The 23013-nt window shown below is 43.5% G+C and overlaps 2 protein-coding genes across 10 annotated transcripts in view; both read right to left on the bottom strand.

Moving 5' to 3' along the window:
* Window positions 1-504: 504 nt before the first annotated feature.
* On the bottom strand, window positions 505-22597 carry PNISR (PNN interacting serine and arginine rich protein). Of its 3 annotated transcripts, none has more exons than XM_085541861.1 (12): window positions 22458-22597; window positions 12052-12161; window positions 10657-10842; window positions 9060-9283; window positions 7221-7407; window positions 6755-6945; window positions 6171-6308; window positions 5614-5713; window positions 4862-4915; window positions 3421-3591; window positions 1111-2215; window positions 505-858 (listed from the first exon to the last, which is right to left on the bottom strand). In XM_085541861.1, the coding sequence occupies exons 2-12, from the start codon at window positions 12128-12130 to the stop codon at window positions 828-830; spliced, it is 2466 nt and encodes an 821-aa protein (XP_085397987.1). In that variant the 5' UTR covers window positions 12131-12161; window positions 22458-22597; the 3' UTR covers window positions 505-827. The 3 variants fall into 3 exon arrangements, with proteins under 3 accessions (XP_085397987.1, XP_015714315.1, XP_015714316.1); XM_015858829.2 differs by lacking the exon at window positions 22458-22597 and adding an exon at window positions 19743-19832; XM_015858830.3 differs by lacking the exon at window positions 22458-22597 and adding an exon at window positions 19207-19225.
* USP45 (ubiquitin specific peptidase 45) overlaps window positions 20420-23013 on the bottom strand; it is a 52164-nt gene continuing 49570 nt past the window's right edge. For all 7 annotated transcript variants that reach the window (XM_015858820.3, XM_015858823.3, XM_015858819.3 and 4 more), the window contains exons 17-18: window positions 22458-22611; window positions 20420-21544 (exon numbers count right to left, since the gene is read on the bottom strand). In XM_015858820.3, the coding sequence (XP_015714306.1) occupies window positions 21411-21544; window positions 22458-22611 (288 nt within the window). In that variant the 3' untranslated portion in view covers window positions 20420-21410. The remainder of the gene's footprint in view (window positions 21545-22457; window positions 22612-23013) is intronic.

The raw sequence follows: 23013 nt of genomic DNA, 5'->3' as shown, positions 1-23013 counted from the left end.
CAGTTTCCTAATGCACACTGAGTGCCATTTATAAATATATTCCATCCAACATCTGACATACCGAGCCTCGTTCCCGCAATGTCCCTGAACGTCCATAGAGTTTTTCTCTGGAAACTGGGTGAGGAATAGAGTTCCAGAGCACTATCACACAACATCAGTTCTTTGCACGTATTCCTAAGGGGGGCTCGGTCTAAGCACCGCTTGCATGACAGCGACCCATAGTTTACACACGTACGGCATACGTTACTCCAGAGTCCAAATAAAAAGGATATTAAACAAAAAACTCTATTACACATCTAAAGGAAGATGCCTATAAAGGAAGACTCCTACTCTCTGCTTCTTCCCCCACCCAACAGATGAATCTCATGGAATCCATGGGTAATACACTGCAACGAGCTTAAATCGTTTCTCAAGTACTTGGAAAATGTGTCATAGCAAAAAAAAAAGCTGCCTTTTCTTCAAGTATTTTTTCTACAATTCAACACAAAATCCGGGTGCAAGAACTTTAAACAAAAAAAAAGAACTAAAGAGCTTTATTGACATCACGGTACATTCAATAGTGATTTTTAAAGAACATTACAGCTGAAAGAGAATGGTATGTTTGATATTGAGCACTACCGTTCTTGGAAAAAAGAAATGGAATACAAAGAAATCCTAATTGGGTGTTTAATTCAGAGCAGCGTTTGGGGGGAAAAAAATACACCTATTTACAGATTAAAAAAAGGATTCTGGTTTCACCTACATAGCCACAATGTGCCTCTATAATGAGACAAGCCTTTATAACTCATGGAATTTTTAAACATCATAGCACTGGTGCCATTCATCACTCAGCGTTTACGACGAGGAGGAGTCGTCGATCTGAAAAATAGAGGGGAAAAAGAAAAGGGGGGGGAAAAGTTAACTGGAAAAAATAAAAGACCCCCAAACCCACACACACTTTAGGCTTTAATAATTAATAGCTTTAAAAGATTTTTCCAAAGTTACTTTTGCCTACGCAAATTCAATCAATGCCATATTTTACAAGTTCATATGCCGTACACATGAAGACCAATAGCCAAAATAAAAAATAAAACCAAAAAAATCAGACAAAATACTTAAAAAGTATACTACCTTGATCGTGACTTAGACTTGTGTTTGCGGCTTGCCTTCTTACCAGACCTTTGAGATTTCTCCATGGAGCACGACCGAATATGCTTCGATTTCTTAGCCTTCTTTTCCTTACTGCTTCCTGGTGACTCAGAACTACTCCTGGCACTAGACTCGGAGCCCGACTGCTTCCTGCTATCTTTGGTAATAATTTTTTTGCTGTCTGGTCTGGAATCCTGTCTTATTATTTTCACAGATATTGTCTCACTGCGAGGGAAAGTTCTTTCACTGTCTCTTTTTCTCTTTAATCTACTGTCATCGTGATTGCCGGCCTTGCTTTCTTTTTCCTCCTTTTTAGGCTTATCTTTTCTCTTTTCCTGATCTCTCTCCCTTTCTCTGTTCTTTTTTCTGTCTTTCTCTACAGTTCCTCCATGCTCTTTCTTCCTCTCTTGATCTTTACCATCGCTTTTGTGTTTGTGCCTACTTCCAGGAGGACTTCTATGCTGGTCTTCAGGTTTGCGCCTATCCCTGCTCCTGCTGCGACTAGCACGGCCAACCCTCCTGTCTCTCGAACTGCTACTCCTACGTCTATCCCAGCTCCTCTCTTGAGAAGGGCTCTGAATTCTCCGCCTCTCACCTCTCTCAGCGCTCTGATTTCTACTGGATCTTCTCCTTTCCCTTATTTTTTCCCTGCTCCTACTCCTCTCTCTTCTATTTCTGTGAGAGTAGCTCCTGCTTCTGCTGCGCCTGACTTTGTGTGAAGGTGTTCTACTGCGACTGTGTCTCTTCTTCCTCTTAGGAGAGGAAGAACGTGAAGAACTGCGACTACTACCTGAGCTGGTGCTATATGATGAACTAGATACAGTGCTGCTACTGCTACTGCTTCTGCTATTGCTGCTAGTGCTACCGCTACTAGAGGTTCCTGACCTACTCCTTCCTGTCCTCTCTTTTTCTTTACCCTCTTTTTTGGGTTCTATATCGGGCACAATTGCATTTGGAGATCTTTTCTTGTCGTGAACCATATCTGCTTCAATTTCTTTTGCCTCCTGCGATGTTGAAACGCTGTTTTGTTCTTTGTTCATATATTCGTTCATCTCCTTTGAAACTTTATCAATTTGTAGCCTTTCTTCTAAGAAAATAGACAAAAGAAGAAATGAACTTTCAGAAGTACTTGATGGCATTTCAACATTACCCTGGTTTAAGACAGAGCTCTCAAATAACTCCCAAATCCATTTACACACACCTACTTTTTCCTCCCTTTGCTATTCTACAATACCAGAATCTTTTCTTCTTGACATAGCCCTCCCCTAGCTATAGCGGTGCCTCCTGCCTCCCTTTCAGTTCTGTTCATGCAGGGCTGAGCAATCACTGGTTGGTTTAAAGAAGGTGTATTTCCCAAACAGTGCACGCATTGCCCCTGAATCTCAGAACAATGTTGGCTGTACCTGCCTGTATGTTCCGTAGGCCTCGTTAACGTTTAGCTAACACAGAGACCCATGTCTAGTTCTGAGCCTTAAAATAAGTAGCAAAAGGATGAAATCATCATCTTAAAATAAGGAAACATGGCCAAATAATCACAACAGCACGTTCTTCTTCCTCCAATTAAACTTAGACCCTGAATTATGTGGATTTCTCACTACTACTACACTGCTACTGTATTCATGTGTCTCTACATTGCTTGTTTATCACTGCAAGGTGACTGCGATACCCTTTTAAGGTACAAAAGGATAAGCTTTACCTTACAGGGAGGAGCAGAAGCCAATCACAGGTCTGTTTATTAAAATCAACCCTACCACCTTCTCAGAGGCTAAATCAGAACTGACTGGGTTCACCCATCTATTCCTTGTACTGGGTCCAAAAATCCCATAATGAAGATGCAGCATATGGACACAAATCTTAACTACAATGAAAACACTGTTCAAAGAACTGCAGCCTACAACTGTTCATTGCAGAAGGCACACTGCACAAATGTATGTAATACGAAAGATGTGCGGATCTTGGAGCAGGACCAGAGGAGGGCCACTAAGATGATCAGAGGGCTGGAGCACCTGTCCTATGATGAAAGGATGAGGGAACTGGCCTTGTTTAGCTTGGAAAAGAGATGACTCCACGGAAACCTTCAAATACTTGAAAGGAGAATATAAACAGGAGGGGGAATGGCTGTTTACAAGAGTGGATAGTGATAAGACAAGGGGGAATAGTTTTAAACTGAGACAGGGGAGGTTAAGGTTAGATATTAGGAGGAAGTTTTCCACACAGAGGGTGGTGATGCACTGGAACAGGTTGCCCAAGGAGGTTGTCCCAAGTATGAGAAGAAGACACGATGTTATTTACCTTCTAGTTGTTTTTCTAGTAATAGTTGCTGTTCTCTCTCTTTTCTCCAAAACGCTTCCTGTTTTTGCCTGATTCTGTGTCGCAGTTCCTCATCATCAGTATCAGATGATTCAGAGCCTCTGTCACTCCTCTCATCTTCGCTGTCTCCTGATCCATAACCACCCAGTCCACCTGCGTACATAAAGTCCGGTCTATCACGAGGAAAGATTAAGCTTCATTCTTAATATTTCTCTGGGCAAAGAGGAGAGTACAATTGCCCTTCCTTCACTTCCTCTTCTCTGCAGAAGTTACTTTATTCTGTTAAGTGCCAATGGTGTTTGACTGGTACGAGCAAGGCCCCCATATCTGCACTGATGCTCACTGTCCGGTTCTACTCCTTCTGGAACATCTCATCTATTTCCATCAGGTAACCACTGTGATCACAGTACTTTTTCCACTGTATGGGAAGGCAAAAAGCCTCCCTGTGAAGACTGGAATATCACCTTCCTTTCTATCAGCAACCGGATGGGAAAAAGTGACACGCCTGGGATCTTTCCCAGAAGAGAACATGGAAGTGACTTCAGCCTCCACCGTAGTCCAAGGCTACAGAAATTCTGAACATTGTATGGAATTTTTCTACACCAATTTACATAACACTGCATTTTGACAGGCACAGAGACGGAATAGAAATGGACTTTCTTCTCCCTCTGAGATATTAATAACTACCAGGCTGAGAAAAATATATACAGTCAATTTAAACATGTGACATGGAGATATTTTACCTTCTTTCAGCTTGAGTTTATTAAGTTTGAACATTCACGATTATAACAATCAGTCAAGTTCATCAGAATTTCACGTAACAAGCACATATGTGATCACTAACACCAGCAAAATATGTTTTAGATGATAAAAAGCATGTTGGGAAAGATCTTTTGCTGCTGTGTCTCAAGCTGGAATTTCTTTTTCCTGTGTTGATTCTGGTAATACATGATATGGGAGCCTCTGTGCTTACACAGCTTTACAATTAGATACAGAGTCCAACATCGGTAACGCTTATTTATGAGTATCTGAATTCTGAGTTCTCCCAGTTTTCCCCTTGTTGTTCAGATGGATCAAAACAAGAAAGAAAAACAGTATTCCCCTCTCTGAACACTTCAGTAACGTTCTTGAAACAATCATACTTCGAAAGCAAATTCATGTCATGTTTTTATATATTTTTCAAAATCAGAGCAAAACTCCCATACACTAACTCACACTGACTAGGCCTTTACTCCAATACCTATCCTAGGATCCTGTGGAACAAACAGAGGTGCTGATAAAGTTACTGGAAAGCGATCCATACTCTCTGGCAATTAAAATCTAGCATCAAATGCAGTTTCTAGAAATGCAAGGCAAGACTGAACCCCCACCCCGCCACCCAACAACCCCTTCAAGCCCTCTCAAAAATAAGGAACACACTTACCGAGTCCAGTGAGAGAAGCCAGTGCACTGGACTGTGCCAGCTGTTTTGCAGGAGCTTTGTATCACATCAACAACAGGAACAACATGTTAACACAAATAGCCACGATTTCATAGTCATGAGTCTATGGTATTGTTAAATCTACTACTATTGCTGTTCTTTGGAGGGAGAGAAGAAACATTAAAAACGTATCATCCATTTAAAACCAACTCTAGATTTTCTGACCACGAAGATTAAGAATTTAACTGCAAATCATTAGTGAAGAGAAAAAGAACAAATATATACTTGTAAATCACTTTCCAAGTTCCCGCATCTGCGCATCATTTTCAAGCTCCAGTAGTTACATATTTAGTTACATTAAAAAAATACATTAAGCAAGTACAGTAACATGTTAATAATGAAAGCAAATGGATTACTAACTGAGGACTCAAAGTTTGTTTCTTTTCACTTCTGAACAGCTAAGAACTCGAGATCAAAATGACAGCATTAAGAAACAGCTACAACTGAACAGCCAGCGACACTCGGGTACCATTTTAAATAGATAAATGAATCGTATGAAAGAAATGGAATAACTGAAGTAACTCACAATACACTGCACAGGACAACAGTATATGACTACTGGATTTGAACTCTATCATAAGGTCGGATGCATTATACTGGAATTGCTCTTGGGGAACAGCTATGGAGGTTAAATGTTCTAGAGACATGCAGATATAACATATTCACAGAAGAAACTACCGAAAGAATCAGCATACCTTTAGTTGCTTTACGGTGCACGTCTTTGGCCACGTAATAAATTTCTTCATTTGTGACATCTAAAAGAATCTCTGTCAGCATCATTTTCGTCAGCATCATCTGAAGAAAATTGTAACAACAAAAATTACGGGTCAAAAAACCTCACAGAACTTCACTACTTTTGACGGCCGTGAAAATACTTTCCTTCATATTTTTTATTACTTGTTACTGTAAACTTTTATAACCTACATACTATCCGTGTGAGAAAGACAGTATTATAAACACACACAGATTTAGCTCTGCTTCACTGTATGATCACAGAATGACAGAATGACCCGGGTTGGAAGGGACCTCAAGGATCATGTAGTTCCAACCCCCCTGCCTGGCAGGGCCACCAAACATACACCTTTACTAGATCAGGTTGCCCAGGGCCCCGTCCAACCTGGTCTTGAACACCTCCAAGGACGGGGCATCCACAAGTTGCAAGAGTATCAGGCAGAGGAAAAGTGTTTTACTTTGTCATGCCCAAATAACAACAGCAAACAAACAGTGCAGGTGAGACTTCCATCACTAGTACCATTTGATACTCCTTTTCTTCCTCTGTCATTTCTGGTTCACTCTGCTCCTCTTGAGGAACTGGGGATGGACTCCTGCTGATTTTCCCAACACTTACAGCTTCTGTGTTTTCAGCATCTTCATCTTCCTCATCACTGTCCTACAAGAAAAGCATCGTATTTCAGAAAGAAAAAACAAACCAACCAAAACCAGATGTAAGCTTCTGCTTATGATAATTTGATTTCCCTTAGCACTGAAATCTGTATTACAGTTACTGTAAAACCCTATTATTTTCCTCCTCTTGCAATGAACACTTGCATCTCACCCTACACAAGAAGTAAATACACACTTGTCAGTTCACTCACTACCAGTCAGTTACTCAGAACTGCAAACAACTGAAATAACAGCCAGGCTAAATGCAACATAACGCTTCTTAAACTGGCCCAGTTTAGCAAATACAGGCATCTGAACTTGTTCAACTACGTACTTAAAATTCAAATATCCTTCAAAGACCACCAAGATACAAAGCTTTTCTTTTGAGGAGATTAAAAAGTTAACGCTTTCAGGAAATACAAACCTGACAAAAAACCAAACCTCTCTACTTACAAACTTGCTTTTCTGAGGCAACCGTGGGCCATCCCCTTCTTCAGCCTCATCGTTTTCCTTTTTGTCCTTTTTAGACATCTGTGAGCGCTGCTGCTCCATCCTCTCTTTTTCCAATTTCTTCTGTTTCTCTCGTTCCATCTTTTCTAGGCCCTCCCGAATCCAGGCAGGCAGAGTTCTACGCTTCACAGCATCTACATAAGTGAGGTTTACAGTTCTGTAAGCTGAAAGAAACCTTCCCCCCACCACCATCAAAGAAGAATACAATACACCAAAAAACCCACAACCCCACAAGTAAGCAAATCCTCCACCCCAAGCCGAACAACTCACACAAGTGGTTGTGGGGAAACACCATTTAGAATAGCTTTTTTCTTTCCCTTTCTTCCTTATTAAGTATAAAACAAGTCTTCCAATTTCTGAAAAATCTAACAGTTCTTATGTTTTTCATTAAGGAGTGGTTAACATGTACCAATCTGCGGAGGCTCCTGCTTCACAGGCATCGCAATAGGCGAACGCTGTCGGTCTCTGAATGAGGGCCTCTCCCTTCGATTCTGAGGAGGTGCAGAAGGTGCTGGTGGACCTGGTGGCCCGGGCGGTCCTGGCTGCCAATAAGGTGGATGAAATCCACCTTGAGGTGGACCAAAAGCAGCCCCATGCTGAAAGAGTAATGCAGTTTATTTTTCCTCACGTTGGACACAGTATACGTGCGCAAGCTGGTCTACAGAAATCCATGCAAGTGGGATTGCAAGCACCATTGCTAGGCTACAAGTTCTTTCCATCTCTTTTTCTGTGGTCCCCAACAAACACGCCTTCCTTAAATATTTAACAAGTAAACTCAGGTTTAGAAAGCATACTAGTCAAGCTGAAAAGACTTGGATCAATCTCCTTTCGTACTGCATTAAACATTAAGCCCTACAATAACTGCTTTCCTCCAGCAGTTCCTCGCAAACTTATCATCAGAGCATGCAGTTTAACATTCTAGCTGTGCTAGGAGTCAATCTCTGCGCTTACAACCTGAGGACAAAAGTGAAAAGCCCGAGTTTTTATTACAAGAATCATTTTGCACTGCGTATATTCCAGTAATCATTCACAGACATTATGAGTATGGGAAATTAAAATATTAAATGCACATATATAAGGGTTCAGTACAGATCCTGGATTCTGAGCAAGCTGTATACAATGCAAAAGTTACAAGTTCTGAGACACACATGAATGGGACTCTTTGTCACTTTCTTGTTTTAGATGTCTATGGAACCCACAAAAGCCTAATGAAACTATTTAAGAGGGCAGCGTTTAGGAAGACAGCTACAATATCATTCCCTTAATATCACTGTTATTTTCTGATGACTGTGTAAGTCCATAGCAGTAGAAGAATTCTACTACAATTTCAGGTCATGCAGTCCCGAGATGTTCTCTGCAAAACAAGCTTTCTGTAGTATTTAGAGAATCTAAAAAGCTCATTTTAAGATTAGTTCTCGCAGCAGTTAACAGATGGAATGAATATAATATTATGGTTCACTTCCTGTCAGTATTGCTCTACACAAAGAATGAATCATGGAAAAAAATACATCAAAGGCCAGAAATGTTTCTGCCAGTCTTCCCCGCGGTCTGGTCATGAACAAAAGGTAATCTATACTTTTTGGTACATCTGCCCTTTGTGGCTGAAGTTTAGAGAAAAATACTGAGATGTGGGGAAGGACCCAAAAGCTCTGCGTTTAAAGATCTGTCCAATGCCTCCTTCTCTTATTAGCGCTAAAACCACCTGCATCATTATTATGCTACACAACTTCCATGCCAGAACCACGAAAAAAATGGATGTGGATTTATAAGAAATACCATCGTTTATTCAAAGAATCACAGTAGATCAGTGGCTCATCCAGTCTATCTCCCTGCAAATACAAGACTGATCCCCATGGTACATTATCTAGCATATTTAAATAAATACTTTGGCTTTTTTGTGTCTTTTTTTTTTGTTGTTGTTTCTTTTTTTTAGGAAAACAAAACATCACCTCAATGTTAGTTCATGTGCTGGAAAACAGTGACCCATTTTAATGCTGCAGACAACAGCCACTTCTCATTACTAGGCCTAGAAAAAAAAACCATCTTGGGCCTCAATTGAACAGAAAACTAAAGTCTCTTTCTGTAAATTACTTGGCAAAAAATAATAAAATCTATCTTAGCAGATAACAGACTCTGTAGTAGTTTGTAGAACCGAAGAGTGTAAGTCGCCGCTAGATGATATTAGAGGAACACATCCATGGAAGGGACTCTGCACGTCTACAATATAAAAGCAACAAATATGTTTCACCTGATAGTCAAACTGGTTCACTGGCCCCATTGCAAAGTTATCGGGAGGTGCCCCAAAGTTGTGATTGTTCTGGTTAAATATATGCCTGTTGTCAGACGCAAACTCCCCACTGTCCTGACTGTTGCTGTCTTCAGATGGAGGAACGATTTCCATTTGACCTGTGGTCGGAGCCATCCACTGCTGATCTGGAGGAGGGTGAGGGGGTTGGTGAGGCATTCCCCATTCTGTTTAGGATTCAGAATACAATTTGATAACAAGTTAATAAGATTCGTATCAGTCGCAAATCCCTCAGTGTTCTTTATCAGAAGTTTCCTCAAAGCAATGCAGAGGATAAAGTAGTGACAAAAATAATCAGTGTACAGACTGTATCATCCTGTCCAAATAATTTCCTTTAACTATGCAAAGGAAAAACAAACAGCTGTGGATGAACCAGAACATGTACGTGTGGAGGTGGGAGGGAAGAAACTGTGAATTTCTGTAGATTTCCAGTAACATCAAGTAAACCCTAGTGCCTTTAAATTGTGTCAGCTATTAAAAGATCCACTCTTACTTCTCAACTTTCGTGTCATTTTAGCTTCCAAAGCAATGAGCAATTTCTTTGCATAATAGGCCTAGAAAAACCTACTGCAAAAGTACATGGTTCTATGAGCAGCAGAACTACTGAATCCTGCTTTCTAAGGTCGTGTGTCTTGGTAAGTAATGGCTCCCTGCAGATAGGTGTTAAGGTGTTAGAGGCCCTAAGCCCTCTAACTGCAGTCACAATTGACTAATTTCAGCTTGAAGGCTTATGGCCATAGCATATGCTGGGACCTCTGCGAGATTCAGAGGTTTTGAGGAATTAATAGCTTGTGTGGCTATAAGCTGTATTTTCTTAGGAAATCCCTTTACAAACCATATTCACTGTAAAGATACTTACAGACCGTATTTTTTACTACCTCCTGGAGCACGGCACCCATGACACATAATGCCAGTTACACAGTTGGATTTCAAACTGCCCTTTTGTCCTTTTCTAAGTAACATGCAGGAAAAAAAAGAAACTTCTGGATCCAAACCCAATGGAGAAACTCAGAAGGACATGGAAACTCAGAAATGCAGCCAGAACACACCCTATTGTCACACAGTGAAGTTAAAAATTACAGTAACATGTAGCCCAGAGCAGAGAGGTAAAACTTAAGTGAAACCTGATGTCAGCCTCCCTTTTGTTATGGGCACATAAGAACTGCCAATGACATTTTAATTCTCCTAAACCCTGCACTTAGCAGCACCTCTAGTTTTGGCTGTGACTTATTCAGATTTGTCTGTTTCAATTATTAACTCAATTAAGTACAGAATTCAGTTTCCAATGGGAAAGTATGCACACGGGCTTCCAAACGGCACTGTTCAGAAATTTCAAATTATAATATATCGTAGAGACATCAAAATAACACTTCTCTCTTTAAGACCGAGAAGTAGCAGCTACGATACTCAGAGGATTAGCTGATGCTAGTGGTGGCGTTGACACGTGAGAGTCAGGGCACATTCACACACAGAAATGCCTGACAAAGATAAAAATCTCATCACATGAAGAATGAAGAAACAAATGGGAAATATAGCAAACCTGGCTGCCACATTCTGTTGAAGTTGGGATCCCCCTGAAAATTATTATGATTGTTTGAACCAGACTCTATTCCGGAAATATCCTGTCCATTTGGCATCATTCCTTGTTGTTCCACTACACTTTGTTGCCCTGAGGCTTCCCGCTGAGCGATCCATGCTTGAGCTAAGGCAGCCCAGTCAATCTGGCCTAAAATAAACAGAGGAAGTTTAGAAGGTTAGTGTTCACATCTCTCAAATGTAACGCCGTTTCTTAATTACACGTGCCATTGTTCAAGAGAAGCTGGTTGTGTTTACCTTCAACAAGTACCCTGAGCACCATTAAAACTTAATTTACCAGGGTACAGTAAAATAAAATAAGTGTCAAAATGCACAGATTTGCTGAAGTAGTTTCCCTGCACGCATTCAAAAAGACAAATTATTTTAGGGTCTCATTAACACTGAGTAGGTGGTAGTAAGAGACTTTTTTTTTCCCCACAAGTGAAATAATACGGATGTCAAAAAGAAATGTAAATAGCCTTAAATTCTAAATTCGAGCACTAATATATTCTATACACTCTGCAACATACACTTCTTATGTAACATGTTTTTGGAATGCTATTTTATGTTACAGTCCTCTCCCCCTCTTTCTTTGCTATCTTTCCTACCAGCAGTTAAACAAATGGCACCCTGGTCTGAAGACACCATTTTGTCTTATCATCAAGTCAAGAAATCTCTCTTGTGAAGTTGGAGAAACATGACAAAAAACAAAGTTAAACCAGTCAATCTCCAAGAGCAGTAAGTATTTTCATACCCACTGCTGCATTTCTCTGGATACATATAATTGTTGTCACCCCACACTCAATTTAAACTAATTAATTTTCTATTATTTAAAACGTGGTTTTGTTTTGTTTTCTCTTTTTTAATAGGATGGGAGAGGGAGGAATCCAAACAACAGATCACAATCATCACTGCTTTAACCTAACACAAGTATCAGACTATTTTAGCAGTGACACTTTTTGCTGTGGATGCATCTGTGTGACTACTTTGGCCACAGAGGCAATGGACAAAGGGGCAATTTCTCAGATAAAAAGATCCGTCATGATTCAGCTTGGCTAAAGAACTGAGAGGGACACAGGGTCTGCGAAAGCACGCGAGGCCCAGATGTAGATCTGTGTGACTGGTATAATGTTGATAATTTGTCCAGGATTACTCATTTTGTTTGCCTGTATTCTGCATATTAAGTATTAAAGACATCAACACACTTGGGATGTTGGAATGCTATTCTTTCTAGCTGTTCAGAAAAGCGACATAAATATACTATTATGAAAACAGATATAAAAAAAATCATTTTTCAGTCATGCCCTGTAACAAAGATTCAAAAGTAGAAGTAATTTATTCCCCCAAGCTTTATACTTACTCGGATCTTGCTGGTGCTGAAATGACTGCATCCACTGCTGTTGGTTCAAAGGCCATTGCTGCCAAGGTTGATCCCACATCTTTTAAGTCTTTATATAGTCTATATTTCAACTAAAAATAACAGTTGTATGTTTAAATAGATGCCCATGAAATATCACACAACTGAAACTTACATAATTGCAGACATATTTAAGCCTTGCAAAGCAAGCTGAAGCAATGCTGGCTTAATATTTTAAGCTGGAGAAAATGGTTCATCCTTCAGAGTAACATTTGAACATATCACGGTAAGATTTCAGGACCAGTTTGCTTTCTCTGTATTTTCATAAAGAAATCAACTATGAAATGAAGTTTAAGGAAAGACATGAGAGAGAAGATCTATGTCAGTAAATGTGATGTAAAGAAATTGAAACTACAGAAGAAATTACTTAAATGATATCCTTGTCTGAATCTTGAGGGGGAGGGGGAAGTGTATTTTTGTATACTAGTTTAATTCATGCAAGGCTGTTAAGTGAGGTAGAAGAAAATCAGTGAGTGGTAAAAATTTCATTAATAATGCTGCAGAACTAAACAGGTTCAAGACGGTATCCGGAACCACTTTATGCATTGTAAAATATGCCTTAAAATCTGAGAGGAAAAAAATACCACTGCCTCACTGTACATGTTGACCACAGGCCTCTAAAATCACCAGAAGAACTCCAGGTGCAGCGTTATATGCAGCCAGCCCCCACCTGATGGGGGGGGAGATCTGTAGGAGTGGATGAGGTGCAGCAGTGTGCCACGGAGGGATGTCTGCAATGGCAAACCTGTTTCTTTCCTACACGCCTCCTGCATACAACTAACCTGTTCTATGTGAAGGACCAAAGTGTGGCAACCTACGCTGCCCCAAACAGCTTCCTTGAACACGAACCCTGGGCAGTTTTGGGAATCCTTCAGTCCATGACTGCTCCCAAACCCAGTGCTGTAAGAACGCAACAAGTGCTGCTCCTCCACCCTATGCATGTCGTTAACAACTTCTCAGAAGGCTCTCTACTCAATCAATATATCCTCATGCCACCCCACAGGGCATTCGACACACAATCAAAGAATATCCCAATCTGGAAGGGACCCACAAAAATCACAGAGTCCAACCTCTGGCTCCATACAGCACAACCCAAAAAAGTAAAACCCAATGGCTCCAGCAGTTTGGGGCCATGCCCACTGCTCTGAGCAGCCCGATTCATGCCCACCGCCCTGTGGTGCAGCCCCTATCCCTGACCCCCAGCTGCCCCTCCCCTGGCACAGCTCCATGCTGTTCCCTCGGGCCCTGTTGCTGTCACACAGAGCAGAGCTCAGCGCTGCCCCTCCGCTCCCTGTGAGGAGCTGCAGCCGCCATCAGGCCTCCCCTCAGCTCCTCTGCTCCGTGCTGAGGAAACCCAGGCACCTCAGCTGCTCCTCATACATCTTTTCTTCTAGACCCTTTCCCATCTTTGTAGCCTTCCTTTGGACGCTCTTTGGTCGTTCTTATTTGATGGCACACAGAAACTCCAGTGCTGGAGATGCAGTTGCACAGTGCAGGGCATGTCAACTGCTCCCCTCACTCAGTGGCAGTGCTGGGCCTGATGCAGCCCACAGTACATCTGGCCTTTTGGGCTGCCAGGTAGTAATGCTGACTAAGGTTCTACAGGGCCATTCCCTGGCCTCTCACCCCACAGTCCCACAGCCCGTTGGACATTCCAACTCTATCAGAGGGAAAGCCAGGCTGAGCAGGAGGGACAACAGGCAGATTCAACCAGGCATAGACACGAGCTACAGTGTTCACCCAAAGCCTCTCCAGCTCTGAAGCGGACCCACACAGTCTGTTTCAAACACTTCAAACTTAGAACAACAATAATTCCCTGAGATCAGAGGAGCAGCACATATGGCCTGGACGCAACTCAGAGCCAAGTGCAATAAAGAACACATGGACACAGAAGAGCTCGAACAAATAGCTGATGCCATGGGACAGACAGCCAGGAATACAGCCCTGACCACATAAACTCTGGGCAGCCGGGTCTGGTGGTTGGCAGCCCTGCACATAGCAGGGGAGCTGGAACTGGATGATCACTGAGTTCCTTTTCAACCCAGGCCACTCTGTGATCCTAAGACATAGTAGATTTGGATGCATTCCAGCTAATACAACTAGTTTGCACTATGCATCAGTACCTTTTAAAACACTCACTGGTTCCCTGTTTCTCAACAGTTCTGCACATAAGTGGCCATTTAGCATTCTCTCCTCTAGTCTTTTAAGCTCACCTAACTGAAAAACCAGTTAGGAGCGTAAGAGAGCATAATCTAATGAATTCCTTCAAACATGAATACTTTACCTCTTCTGTATAACCTGCCACCAGCACAGTAACTATCTTACTAACCTACCAAAGGAACCCGCTTTACACGGAGACTGGACTTTATGTTCTCCAGAGCTCCTTTCCAATCCCTACAATTCTGTAACTTAAGCTGCCCGCAGGTTTTATCTGTCAGCATCTTCTCCATCCTTACACAATTTAGCAGGGCCCAGCACTTTCAGCTTTCCTCAGAGACATTATTACTTCACCCTGCTTCACTTCAGCTGCTGTGCTGGGGACAGAAAACAGGTAGGGGAGTGCAAAGCAAGACCCCAAGAGCACAGGGCGTTTTGATGCAAAATGGAACGCCCAGACAGCAACAACTCCACGTCACTTCAAAGAGCTTCAGCACCTGGTTAACTCAGGTCACGTCAACCAGATTAGACTGACTGCAGGATCATATTCTGAACTGCCCATTTCAGTTTCTAAGCTGTACCTGAAAGATTTTTATACTGTATTGCATATGTACTTGCTCTGCTATCCTGGAGAAATACCCATTTTCATACAGGGGAAACTGTAAAACATGCCGGCTTTCAAGTAAGCATTCATGACCAAATTTAGCATAAAAGCTTCTCTACCAACCAGAAACAAGCACTACACGGATGTTTGAGCAGCTGCGTCACTTTCTTGACACATCCGTGCATGCACACGCAAAAACACAAATATCACCTGAAAGTTGGCCAAGGAACATTTCTGATGTCTCTGTTCCTATTAATTTCAACTCATGCAAATGAACCGGCTTCAGCTCTTTGCTAGAAGTTACCAAATTCCAAAAGATAGATCAATCTTATACACACACATCTGTAAAGTTACATGCACAAAGACTATGTGACATTACTGATTTGGTCTCTTTTCAGTAGTGCGTGGGGACAGGACTAGGGGTAATGGGATGAAACTACAGCATAGGAAGTTTTGCATGTATGTGAGGAAGAACTTCTTTACAGTGAGGGTGACGGAGCACTGGAACAGGCTGCCCAGGGAGGTGGTGGAGTCTCCTTCTCTGGAGATATTCAAGACCCGCCTGGACGCCTACCTGTGTGACGTGGTGTAGGGAGCCTGCTTTGGCAGGGGGGTTGGACTCGATGATCTCTAGAGGTCCCTTCCAACCCCTACAATTCTGTGATTCTGATGTCACATAACAGTGGCATTACTTCATACACTGCAGATCTAAGCCTGTTTCCCACTAATGATACTGAACCAAACACAGAGTGGAGCGACCAAACTGCAGTGAAACACAAGCCTTGTTTTCTGCTGGAAGTGGGGAAGACGACCAGCAGATGGTTCAACCACCAGCAAAACACCTCCCTACTGACAGAGGGGGCACATCAAACTAGAAGCCACTAAGACTCTTTGGTTCCAACGTTCTAAGGCTGGGACTTTAGGCAACGGCTGATCCTGCTGATGTTCTAGTACTGAAGTGTGCTGCCTTTGAGTAGTGCTGGTGAAAGCCTCTATTCCAGCAAGAGAAGCTGGCAGAGCGGTATGTGTAGGACTTACCACGATCCCTAGCAGGCAGCAACCTCAAGGGCCAACAGCACCCAGCAAAATTTAAGGCTGCTGTCAAAGACTCTATTATACTTCTGTATTTTATCCAACCAAAAAAAAGCTAGATAAGACAGATATTTTAGAAGGCACCTTTTCAATCCTCTCTTGCATCCCAATGTGAATTCTAGCAGTGCCTGTTCTTTTAGGGAACATGGCATCTTCCTCATCCTGATTATCTGACCACAAAATAAGGTATTTTCTGCTATAATTTTATCTTTCAGTCTGTGCGATGTGTTTGGACACAAACAGAAGGTAGTTACCAGCAGTCAGAGCTTTGAGTTATAAAGCGATAACTCTCACGCTCACTTTTACCTCTGGGAGACTCCTCCCCAGCACTCCCCACAAGACACAGATACATAACAGCAAGCTAGAGGCCTTCATACCTATGGGAATTGCACTGTGTTGAGTACAGCGTGGTTTCCCAGTGACACGGTGCTTGCTGAAGGCTCCTGAGACATTCACAGAATCACAGAATGAGCCGGGTTGGAAGGCACCTCAAGGATCATGTAGTTCCAACCCCCCTGCCTGGCAGGGCCACCAAACACACACCTTTACTAGATCAGGTTGCCCAGGGCCCCGTCCAACCTGGCCTTGAACACCTCCAAGGACGGGGCATCCACAACCTCCCTGGGCAGCCTGTTCCAGGACCTAACCACTCTCCTAACATTCCAGGCAATTGCCCTTGGACATCAAAGATGAGGCTATTATATTTAAACATGGCAATCGACAGAACTGAAACTCACCCGGATCCCTCAGACAACTCTCTACCTTAAAAGCTTAATCAAATCCTTCACCCAGAACTGACAGCTGTAGTAACTCATGCAGTTACCCCAGCTTGGACCACTCAAAGGAGAGCAGCGGTCTTGGGGAGTGCGGCTTGGTCACATTAATGTAAAAACACGAAGCGCCTCCAGGTTGACAGATGGGTTGTCTTCACTGCATATATTAACATACTGGATTCAGTGTAACTGAAAAATACCAAGGACTTTTATGTGGAATGATAAGGAAAAGCCGTCTCTAAACAAACTTGAACAGAGCTAATGGACGGTCTGAATATCAGACAGTCCAAAGCATGAAGCACGTGGGCTTACAAAGTCAGCTGCACTCTATAAGAGCATTAGGAAGATAACTAAATGGAGGTGGCCAGAAGAGCACAATTAGAAGAGGCAAGAAAAAAGTCTGCTAAGAGGCTCCCATCATTGGGACAATATATTCTTCTCCCATGTGGATATTACACAACATCCAAACTACACAGAACACTTTATAGATCAACAGCTTCTGCAGAGAAAGAGATCTGGAGATCCTCAGCTGCTTGTCCTGGGATTCCTCATATTGAAATATCTTGGCAGAGAAAAACGGATCTCTGGAAGATGATGTCAAATAGGTTATTTCTTACAAAAAGCCTAAAGAATACACAAAACTACCTGAAATCCAAGAAAATCAAGAAACAGACTAGGATTCAGGCAATCCTTAGGACAGAGCAGCAGACAACTTACATTGCTTGATGAGTTCAAGAGATCAAGGTTAGGGACTCGTACACCAGACACCACTTGACCACGTATCCACAACATGAACTGGGAGGCAGATGATTCTGGAGCCTATGGAACCATATACCTAATAATCAAGTGCATTCTACTGCAGAAAAGAGGCTGCTGCATCACCTTCCTGATGTTACTCATCAACCCTGAATGACAGGTCCATACGTGACATGAGATGGCCTGACAAGTTTTATTTGCCATCTGAGCCCTATTATGTAGCTGCAGAACAACTTCTGGTGACTAAAGACCTGGTCCCACAGGCCTTCTGAGCTGGCACTGCATTCTAACCAAGAAATATGCATTTCCTAAACGAGCACAGGAATTGAAACCACAGACCATGCTGCATGCTTGAGAATCCCTATGCTATACAGCCTTTGACAGCAGAGCTTAAAAATGACATGCCCTTTGTGATATTCAAATCATCACAGAATGACCCGGGTTGGAAGGGACCTCAAGGATTATGTAGTTCCAGCCCCCCTGCCTGGCAGGGCCACCAAACATACACATTTACTAGATCAGGTTGCCCAGGGCCCCGTCCAACCTGGTCTTGAACACCTCCAGGGACAGGGCATTCACAACCTCCCTGGGCAGCCTGTTCCAGGGCCTAACCACTCTCCTAGTAAAGAACTTCCCCCTAACATCCAACCTAAATCTTCCCTCTTTCAATTTAAAACCATTTCCCTGGGTCCTGCTATTGTCAGCCCTTGTCTCAGAAGCAAAGGTCCTGGAAAACAGCAGCCCAAATGCTCTTATTGCTATTCCTGCCCAGAGAGGTTGTGGACGCCCCGTCCCTGGAGGTGTTCAAGGCCAGGTTGGATGGGGCCCTGGGCAGCCTGGCCTAGTATCACATGTGGAGGCTGGTACCCTGCATGCAGTGGGGGGTTGGAGCTTCATGATCCTCGAGCTCCCTTCCAACACAAGCCATTCCATGATTCAATGTTCCTTTATGCAAGAGCACCTACAACATCCTCCAGGACCCATCTCACACATCAGCGTGTCTGACTAACATTTACAGCACTGCTAAGATGAAGTTCGTTGAACAAAGGCCAAATAAAACAAGACAAAAGTTGTACAAGAACTTCTACAGTGAGTCATTCAAGCAACGTAGCTTCCAAGCTGTTATTTTAAACTTAAATCCACGTATCCGCTGAGCTGAAGCCAACCCCTTTAAATAAGCAAAAGGACCGAATATTGGCAGCTCATTTACTTGTGTTTTGCATGTTGAACACATAAGGACCAACACACGCTTGATTACCACATGCATGAAAATCACTGCTGCAACACCGCTACAGTGACACCAAAGCAACGTAAACAGTCTGAGTTGTATTTCGGTTGGGATTGGGAAAAAAAGCCTGATTTTTTTCCCTTTTTCTTGCACATATTCCACTACAAATCCTGATGCTGGATTTCCAGCTATCCACACAACAGCACTTTTTATTTCCTTGAAGAAAACAGCCCACTCACAACTTCCTCCTTTACATTCTGTATAAAAATAGCGCCAACAACTGATGAACAAAATCACGAGCTAAGCAGATAAGCAGCTAGACCCAAATTATATGTGCAGCTCCAGAGCACACTCATTGCTGGTGGGAGCACCCAATACACGCTGCACACAGAGGCACTGCCGCTGTTACTGGGTGCCAAAGGCAGAATTGTGACAGCCACACGCCTCCAACACAGCAAGAAGGGAGGGTAACGCTACACAGGTGTTACCTGCACACAGCGCTGTGCCAAACGCAGTTAAGTCCCCTCTAGGGCTGCGGGTGACGTGGTGAGTTGTGCACTGAGGGGACTGTGGAGCTCTATAAACCGCTGAGCCCCACAGCGCTCCCACACGGCCATGGGAGCTGCCCCACGGCAGGTACGGCCCCGCCGCTCTCCCTCCCGCCGGCCTCGGCCGTGCCCGGGACCCTCCGGTGCGGCCGCGCATGCGCGGCACGAGGTAACACGGCACCCGGCGGCGGCGGCCGCCCCTCGGCCCCTCTTCCCCCCCACCCCGCGCATGCGCGCTGGCCACCCGGGCGGCGGGGCAGGTCTCGGGGCTCGGCCCAGCGGGCGGCCGGTTCCGCTCGGTTCCACGCGGGGCCGCGGCCGCTCACACCGGGGAAGCTCCGTGCGCGGCGCTGGGCGCCCTCTGTGCCCCCGCTCGGCGCGGGGCGGCCCGGGGAGGAGGCGCCGGTCGGCAGGCGGGTCGGTACGGGAACCGCCGGCCCCGGAGCGCAGGGAGCGCCGCCCGCCCCGCTACTTACGCGCTCCCCCGCCTCCCGCCGCAGGCGCTGCCGTGACCGCCGCCGCTTTCTCCCTCTTTTCGCTTCTCGCCTTCACGAACAAGACAATATGGCGCCCGCTGGTACTGCCCCGGAAGCACAACGCGTCACGGCGCTGACCCGTGCCGGGCGCACGAGAACTCCGCTCGCCGCCATCTTTACTAAGGGCACAGCGGCGGAAAGGCGCGGCTCTCTTTCAGCTGCATGCCCAGGCAGACGCAGCATCGACGCCATCTTTAGCGAGGGCAGCACGCTACTTCCGGCCGCTCGGCGTTGTCCGTGGCAGCCGCGGGGGGGGCGGGGCACAATGGGAGCGATGGGGGGCGGCGGGAGCGGGCCGGGCTGGGAGCCGCGTTGTACGATACACACACCGAACTGACTGTGCTGGAGGCCATGGGTTCGAATCCCCCTGTGGCGCAAGTGGTAGAAGTGCCGCTCTGATACACAGGGCTCGAATCCCGGGGGTTGGACTCGATGATCTCTAAGGTCCCTTCCAACCCGCACAAGACTATGATACTATGATACTGTGAAATGGCCTCTCGTACCTCGGGCACAGAAGTGTGGGGGCTTTTGTGTCTTTAAGAGCATGATATGAACCCTGCCGCCCCCCAGGGATGCACCAGAAGGCACGAGTCAGCATTTAGTGTCCAACTCACACACACGGTGCAAAAATAACTCACAGTTTATTACTGCCATGAGAAAAGTATTCTGAACAGATCAACTAATGAATGATTGGAACCAAAAGGAACAGGATTACCCAGGTACACTTCAACCCCGTATGTATTCGTACACGGCTCGTCATACACTGTACATCTGTCACAATCATGAATCAGAAAATCTACTGAATACAGAAGGGTTTGCAATTCATTCCTATCCTAATAGGTAAAATGACAATATATATTATTATTATGGTGTGCATATATATATATATATATGTATATATTTTTCTTAGAGCATATATACATGCACACCACAGTATGTATTTACATGAAAACAGGAGTACAGGTCTATACCAGCGCTTGTTGGAGACGGCAGAACAGGTGTTAACTATCTACACTGTCACACTGTAGAAGCAATATTATAATACTTTCCCAACCTATTTTCAACAACACACTGGGAAAGTGCACTGCAGCATTACCCAGAGACATCTACTGTTGTCCTGCTCTTGGAAACGCTGCTTTCCAAGTCACTACATCTGCAGGCTACACGCTTTGACATGTACTTGTTTGCAGGAATCCTAATGGCAAACATCCATCCCAGGGATGGGAAGGAGAAAGACTCCATTGAAAAGCAGTTCAAGTACTTTATATTGTTACTGTACAGCAGCAAATCCAGGCACTTAAAACTATCAGCGTTTTGATTCTCACCTGCTCTAGAACTACGGGTGAAAGCTTATCCTCATTAAAATCAAGAACAGAAAGTTTCCACTGACCTCACTAGGACAGAACATCATCTTACATTCTAACTGTAAAACTAAAACGTGTGACAAAGTGCATGTTTTAAAGGAACCATTCAGATATTTGTAAAACAATTTCAGAGTCAACGTATGGTAAATTCTCTACAAGATAAAGGCACGATATTTACAGGTACTCTTTCTACTGCAGCTTTAAATAAGAGAAACTAAATAACCACTACAGTTTTTAACTGTGATTATATCAGTAATCTTTCATAAAAAAGCAGATACGCTTGTGCATTTAGTACTCGTGATTCTGGAACCATCTGGACGTGGGCATCGCTAACATACACCCACTGTCCCGATGATGCTCCCATGGCTTCTTTTAAACCTGAAATGCAACAGCAAAGGAAGTCACGTTCATTTGTCTTTCACACCGTCATCAAACAAATACAACAGATGTTTCAAAGAAGCAATAAAAAGTTACATTTCAAAAGCTGAGCGGTGTGAAATTAGCAACACAGAAAAGACACAACCAGTTCTAGTCATTACTGCATTGGAAGCCTCAGACTGCAGATTTGTTCCAAAAATAATTCTAAATGTTGTGCTGCTGGGAAATGAGCTTCAAATGCAAAGTGATAATAGCCAGGACAAAGTGTGTGCTTGGTTCTTGCTCCCTCATGAAGAGAAACAGTGAATACATTTAACGTACTCTGGCAACTCAACATTGCCTCTGCAAATCGTTCACTAACGGGTTCTATCCTAGAATCTTATTTCACTCTGCGTGACCAAAGCATCCAAAAGGACTGGCATGCTCTTCTCCCAATAGCATGAGAAGCCCTCACATTAAATCAGAGTATTCCAGATTTTTAAGCATTTAAAAATATCAATTCTTAACAAATGGGCAAGATGGGTAAACATGTATATTAAAAACAAGCATTAAATTGTTGTGGATTCAGCTCTTACAATTGAATATTTCGAAATACGAAATCTACCAAGTAATTACAAATTAGAAGGCAGCGCTATTCCTCCGAATGTACCACTTGGACTGGGAAAAAGAGGAGCATTTTCCACCGATTCTCTGTCTAATAGCTGAACCCAAATCCTGTCATTTACTCAGCTGTGTGTGGGTTTAATATAGAAGCAGGTCATGCGTTGTGTCTATCAGAAAAAAACAGATTTGTAGGGCCCTAAAAATTACCTTCTGAGCTAAACCAGTTCAAAATCTCCTTGATGAAAAGAAGCTGCAGCCAGCGGTTGCTTCTGGCTTTACTCATAGAGGAAGGAAGTTCTGTTGTACATACCTAGAACGTTTTTTGTGGAGGAAATATGCTCTAGTAACTTCTTGGAGGGTGTTCTGACTTTCACATAAGCCGCATAATGACCGCCTCTCATTGAGCCACTGTGCTCCACTATTCCATAAAGGCTGTACAGCACTCTTGCACCATCTGTAACGTTCTGTATTCCCAGAAACACAGAAAACAACAACGAATTATTTCACAGTAAATATTACAAATATCTTCATTACCCTTCAACAATATTACTTCAAAAAAAGAGACATACATCCACAGCATTTCTACTGATGAGACACATCTATTAAAAATACTCAAGAGTCTGTTAACTGAATTCAGTTACCATGGAAGCAGCAGTATCTGTCCCTAACACCCTCAGATACACTAAAACCATCAGGGCAGCACAGCTTAAGTAGTTAACATTGGTACTGTTCATTGATATAAATGGAATTTCAGTATGCTAACATTCTGAGTACACTGCTTGAAAACACTAGCTACAATATCTATGGGATAGGAAGGGATAATCATCATCATTCTCATTATTATCACAGTTAACTCGTGTTCAGGA

This window comes from Coturnix japonica, chromosome 3 (assembly GCF_054131305.1).
Source record: "Coturnix japonica strain WE chromosome 3, WE-NBRP24, whole genome shotgun sequence".
Taxonomy (NCBI): Eukaryota; Metazoa; Chordata; class Aves; order Galliformes; family Phasianidae; genus Coturnix; species Coturnix japonica.
Note: the sequence above shows the minus strand (reverse complement) of the source record. Positions and strands in the feature narration are given on the sequence as shown.

What these genes read in the sequence shown, in the direction of transcription:
- PNISR (XM_085541861.1), bottom strand. Translation starts at nt 12,130, where the DNA reads ATGTGGGATCAACCTTGGCAGCAATGGCCTTTGAACCAACAGCAGTGG. An exon ending in GCAGGAGCCTCCGCAGATTG is followed by an intron (nt 6,946 to 7,220) that starts GTACATGTTAAC and finishes TCACTTATGTAG; the next exon opens with ATGCTGTGAAGCGTAGAACT. An exon ending in AAGAAAAGGAGTATCAAATG is followed by an intron (nt 5,714 to 6,170) that starts GTACTAGTGATG and finishes AATTTTCTTCAG; the next exon opens with ATGATGCTGACGAAAATGAT.